General features: G+C 48.2%; 1 protein-coding gene across 3 annotated transcripts in view; it reads right to left on the bottom strand.

Moving 5' to 3' along the window:
- Positions 1-5,939, bottom strand: part of Zfhx3 (zinc finger homeobox 3) — a 276,123-nt gene that overhangs the window by 3,962 nt on the left and 266,222 nt on the right. For 2 of the 3 annotated variants that reach the window (XM_013503944.1, XM_005403533.2), the window contains one exon: positions 17-2,322. In XM_013503944.1, coding sequence (XP_013359398.1) covers positions 605-2,322 — 1,718 coding nt within the window. In that variant the 3' untranslated portion in view covers positions 17-604. Of the gene's footprint in view, positions 1-16; positions 2,323-4,649; positions 4,787-5,939 lie in introns of those variants that run through there. The other variant, XM_013503945.1, reaches the window with a different exon arrangement.

Genomic DNA, 5,939 nt, shown 5'->3' on the forward strand with positions numbered 1-5,939 from the left:
AAAAAAAAAAAAAAACCTGAAAAAATAATATATATAAAACAATGATTCTGAAAACAGAACAAAGTGTGAGCGATTGACCTGAGAATAAAAAGACATTACATTTCTTTTTTTCTTTTAGCAAGCCATTGGTATCTGAATGCTAAGATAGCAAGAAATTTAAAACTGTAACAAGGTGGACTGCTTTCCCATACAGTGCATGCCGGGCTCCTCTGTGCTATCAAGGTGGGACATTTATTGAAAAGGGGCAAATATACAAGGGGTTTAAGCTCCGAAGACATTAGGGAGGCCCTGCGGACTTGTGTTTCCCAGACCAATAGTACCTTCAAAAGGACGCAATGTAACACGGTTAGGGTTTTTGTTTTCTTTAAATATTAAAAGAAAAAAAAAAAAAAAGACAATGTAAAATCACCGGCATAGATAGGTATATGGGAAAACAACCCACGCTTTTTCTTTTTTTTTTCTTTTTTTTTTTTTCTTTTTTGTTTTTTGTTTGTTTTTTGATTTTTTGGTTAGAAGCTTTGGAATTGCAGTTAGTCTATTTTTGAAATTGGTTTGTTATTAATTTTTTTTATTTAAATTCATTTGTATTGTTCATCTTCAAAGCTTACAATCTGAAGGTGTCCGTTCCTACACTGGTCAGACCACTGTCCTTGGGGCAGCTGGGGTCTTTGGGACCCTCTACCGGGCTCGCCGGTCCGTCGGACTTTTGGCTGAGATCCGTGTCAGACTCCTCCGAATAGTCGTCTGTTGGCATCGAGGGCTGAACCCCTGAGGTGCTGCATGAACTTGAGGTAACCGTTGAAGATGAGGAGAGAGGAGGAAAAGAAGGGGGCTTCGCTGCCGAAGCCCGGGAGACCACTTGCGGCCAAGACTTCCTGGAGGCGTGGGGGGAAGCGGACGAGGAGGGGGCGGCGGCCGACGGGGGAGGGGGACTGTCGTTTGAGCGAGCGGCAGAGTGCGAGGTAGATGCGGTGCTAGGATCGGGGAAGCAGGCAGAGTGAGGTAATAAACTAGGGTGCTCTTTGGCGTTTCTTGCTGCTCTCGTGATTGTTCTGTGTTTGTGCAAGGCCGACTCGAGATGTTGACTCAGAGCTTCCTCCCCACAGAGCGCGCTCTCGCACGCCAGGCAGTGGTACGAGCCGCCGCCGCCGCCACCACCACCGCTGCCAGTGGGGACGTGAAGCACCATCTCTTGCAGGTTCGCCACAGACTGGCCGAAGAAGCAGAGGGACTTCAGGTGGCTCCTCGCCGCCTCCTCGTCGCCGAAGCCCGCCTGGCACTTGCGGCAGACCAACTTGTACTGCACCTTTGGAACAATGAAGGGGTCGTAGAGGGAGTCCGCACTTTTGCTTTCTGCTTCTGGCTCTTCGGGGGGTTTCGGCAGGAGGGGAGACACCTCACGGGGGGCGTTTTTCTGCTCTTCTGGTTTGGGGGATTCTTTGGCAGGGTCTTTGTCTGGGGAAGCAGCCCCCTGGGGGACTGGGGTTTGGCTTGCTTTGGGCTGCTGCTGCTGCTGCTGCACTTTTTGCTGTTGCTGCTGCTGCTGCTGCTGCTGCTGCTGTTGCTGCTGCTGTAGTTGCCGCTGCTGCTGCTGCTGCTGTTGCTGCTGCTGTAGTTGCCGCTGCTGCTGCTGCTGGATCGCCTCCTGCAGACTCTGCTGGTATTGCTGGTACTGCTGCAGTAGGGAGCCTGGGGACAGCCCCATCAGGGCCTGCGACAGTGCAGGGCTGTAGGGGAATAGGCCTTCCATGCCATACATAGGCTGCAGGTACCCGCTCTGCAGGGCGCCAGGGATCTGGGGGGCGTAATAAGGAGAAAAGCCTGGTACAAAGTAAGGAAGGAACTGGCTCGTGAGCAACGCTGTGGGGTCTGAAGTCAAGGCTGCCTGCAGGGCCTGCAGCTGGGCAGGGTCCACTGCATACTCCATGGAGGGCAGTGGGGCTGAGATGGTGGCTGCAGCCGCTGTGGGGGCTTCTCCTTTCTCCTTCTTGGGGACAGGCAGGGGTTCACCTTTTCCTTTGTGTGCCTTTTCCTTCTCCTTTACTTTCTCACTGTCTTTGCGTTGCTGCTGAGGTGGGAGCTGCGGTGTGGGTGGCGGCTGGGCTGCTGGCGGCGGGGGAGGCTGCTGCACCTGTGGCTGCTGCTGCTGCTGCTGGGGTTGGGGGTGCTGCTGAGGGGCCAACGCCATTGTGGCTTGTGCTGGGGTGGGGGAGCTCAGTGACGCTGAGGACGGCTTATTTGGTAATCCAGATGTGGGGAGGCCAGGGGAAGGAACTGTTGTGCTGGGCAGACCCATCAAGTTCGGTTTAGGAGACGTTAAAGCTGAAAGGAATAGAGACACAAACAGAAATCAGTCTTAAGATGGTAAGGTTGAAACTCAAAGTGTTTTACCTGTGTCACCGGCATAATGTCTTAAGTGCCAAGGTGTAAACTTGAAAGATCCTCTCAAAACCAATGTCTTTAAATCAAGAACCAGCCCTGGAGCCCCCATACCACCCTTTGCCATAACAGCTTCCAGCGGGCTCCTACCAAACACGCCACACATTAGTACACATTCTCCTTGCCACATACTCCCAGACGCAGTTCACTCTGGAGGCCCCCAAACTGGCTGACTCCAGCTCAAATGCTTTTGAACCAATGGCCTTCATCAAAGTGCCACAGAAATAATATAGTCCTGAGAGCCTACCAGAAGTTGTTTGGAAAACAAAGCCAAAGCAAGAAATATGCTAAGGTCCCAAGGCCACAGGAACAAACAAAATGGGCTCTACATGAGTTCTTTCTCTCTGACCTCCGTTGGTACAGCAAAGGGATTGCTTTAGGAGGGCAGAGAGAAGAGGATGAGTGGAGAAGTGTGGAAGATCGGCCTGGAAAAATTTAAACAACCTGTTCAGAGAAAACTGCTCCTGTACCTCCTCTCGGTTGATCTGCTCCAGTATTGAGTAAGACTATTGCCTCCTCCTATGTCTGCGAATGATACATAGGAGGACCAAAGGGCTGCAGATGCTTGAGGAACCAGCCACAGGAAGAGGAGAAAAGCTGCATCAGAAATAGAGCAGCCCAAGGTGCTGACACTGTTAGTTCCTAAGATATCACAGCCTCCCCTAGGCACCACTGAATACGGGTGCCAGAGGTCTCTGACCATGTTGCCAGGCCTAAACGGAATATGGCCCCATCCTCAGTCATGCTCATCCTTAATCCACCACTACCTGCATAGCATTTACCCACCCTCGAACCTGATATCCTTCGGGGCACACATGCATCTTCTGGATCAAGTCTTTAGTTGCAGAGGATGGAAGAAAGTGCTGCTGCTGCTGCAGCTACACCAAGCTTCAGGTGTGTTAGGACAAGCACAGTGTTAAGGAAGGACGGCGTGGGGCACGGAGGGGCATAGTGTGCCGGAGGATGAAAGGATGAGTGGGGGAATACACAGGCAACAGTCCTCAGAACACCTCCACATTCACGACATCCAAAACACTAGGCAGTCGACTTCAGAGGACACTAACATGTAACATAAAATCTCAATCACACAGCCCCTCAATATTTCTTCCAGATCAGAAAGCTGGGATAGGGGGTTCTATAGCATGACATTCTCCTCATGAAAAGGAAAGAAAAAAAAACCCTGAGGCCCAGACCTGGGTGAAAACTATGTTCATTTCCAGTCAGAATGGTACAGTATTCACCGCATTCTCAAAACCCTCATATTGCAGGTACAAGACCAAGGTTGCTTCCAGCTGCCAATCCCAGGAAAACACCTGTTAACACTGGGTAGCCAAGGAAGCAGCTTCACTCAGCATCACAGAATATACTCTTCCACAATGCAGAAAGGGACTGCTGAAAGTACCTCAGCCAGTTTCCTCAGCGCAGAGAGAAGACTGAATGAAACCAGAGGAGAAAATGTAACTGACTGTGTTCAAACAATTTAACAGCTTGGTTAAATTGGCTCAAAGGAGGCAGAGACAGAGTAGATTATAAACCCTAAACATGGAACATGACTCTCTCTGTCTGCCACCAGGCAGTGAGCATTTTAGGTTTGGGGCTACAGCCAAAAGATCTTTCCCCAAACCCGTTGCTTTGAGAAAAATTCAGGTGAAACAGCCTTGAACTGACTTGGGGCATGTTGAACCGAAGTCTATATCATATTTTAAGAAAGATTTAGTAAACCCCCACTATTCAGTAAGTGCTGCATGAGCCACACTAGAAACAGTAGCTTAATACACTTTCATAGTAATTCTGTGATCTTGGTGTTCTGATTGGTAAGAGCGGAACCAAGCAAGGTGCTTTATCATCCTGTGATTTAGTCATGCACTCTGGAGTCAGACTGCCCCTGGGTGGATTACGGCTGACAAAAACCAGGTATGTGACCTTGGGTCCATTAGCTGACCTCTTGAAACATCAGCTTTCTACAATAGATATTTGTAGGGATTAAATCAAAGAGTATATGGAAAGAACCAATCATGAACCTGACATATAATAAATGCTTAATAAACACAAGTTCCTTCCCTCCCAATCCAGATCCGGTGCTCTGGAGAGCTACGGTACATACGGTGATGTTAAGTGGGGCACACCTGGCTGCCTGGAATGATTAAGAGCAGTTGTCTATCTTGAGTCCACTCTAAGTGGTCAGAACCTGAGTAGCACTAAACATATACCTGTTGACTGACTGCCTCATATTGGGTGTTGTGGAAGGAGCACATAGCACTGGGAGCCCGGAGGCCTGGGCAGGAGCTTTGGCTCCCACCCTAGCTTGCTGAATGGTCTTGACCTCTCTGGGCCTCAGTTTTCTCATCTGTAAAACAAGGGGAATAGATCAGACATTCTGATTCTACTTTTTCCCACATTATTACGATATGTTGGGATGCCTAAGGCCCTGGGCTGTAAGGATAATTCCGTGTCTGGCCACTCTCCATGGTGTATTTCTTGGCTTATGTCTAGCAGGCTTTAGCATCATTCTGTGGCATTACTTGCCAACATATATATACACTTCTACATCTTATTGCTTTCTCTCCTTATTCTCTTCGGATAAGAAACTGAAACCAGGAATTCAGTAGCCTTATGTTCTGTTAAACATCACCAAGATTATAAAACTTGAAATTATTGTACCCAGAAACTAGGAGCAGCTTCAGTCCCTGGGAACAGGGACACATTCTGAAGGCTAGGGGATACTGAGGGGCTCCTCTTCAGTTGGCATGTACTGGTTTGCACTGACTATTGTGAGGGGTCACTTGCCGGTTCGCGAGTAATCCTCACAGGGCCCTGGATGGGAAGGCCCAATGTACGAAAGATGGCTGGATCCAGAGAAGACGGGTGAGGATAGAGGAGAAACAAGAAGTCCATAGGAAGAACTGCAAAACTCCCTATTAAGATGGAATATACAAGTACCAAGTATTTATGATTCTAAATGGGCAGGAGTGAGGAAAAGGAGACGGACAAAAGGAAAATGAAGGCATAACTCAGGACCCCAAAGCACACATTAGTACTTCCTTTTGGAAGACTAACACAAGTATGTCACAACTAAGAACCACATTGCCTAATACAGGATTTCTGGTCAGTGCATTCAAGTAGAAAGGCAGTCTCCTTAGAAACTAACAAAGTCACTGTTCTTCTGGCTAGAAGAGAACCCCAGAAGTAAGGATCTACATAAGAACTTCTTTCTGATAGCAGATCCATCACAGTAGCTCTCTAAAAAAAAATGGCATGGACCCTGGGTGACAGCAAATAATTGATTTAAATTCTCTTTTAAGTTCTGTCCATAGGGTAAAACCTAGCAACAAATATAAGGGGATTGGTCTTCCCAGGATAATTAAAAGGCAAAGTCTACAATGCAAACATCTTAAAAATTCCCTGAATGGGGCCAGGGATATAGCTCAGTGGCACAAGCAACTGCCTGGCAAGCACAAGGTCCTCAGTTCAATTCCCAGTACCAAAAAAAAAAAAAAAAA

This window comes from Chinchilla lanigera, unplaced genomic scaffold (assembly GCF_000276665.1).
Source record: "Chinchilla lanigera isolate Chin_1 unplaced genomic scaffold, ChiLan1.0 scaffold00083, whole genome shotgun sequence".
NCBI classification, from domain to species: domain Eukaryota; kingdom Metazoa; phylum Chordata; class Mammalia; order Rodentia; family Chinchillidae; genus Chinchilla; species Chinchilla lanigera.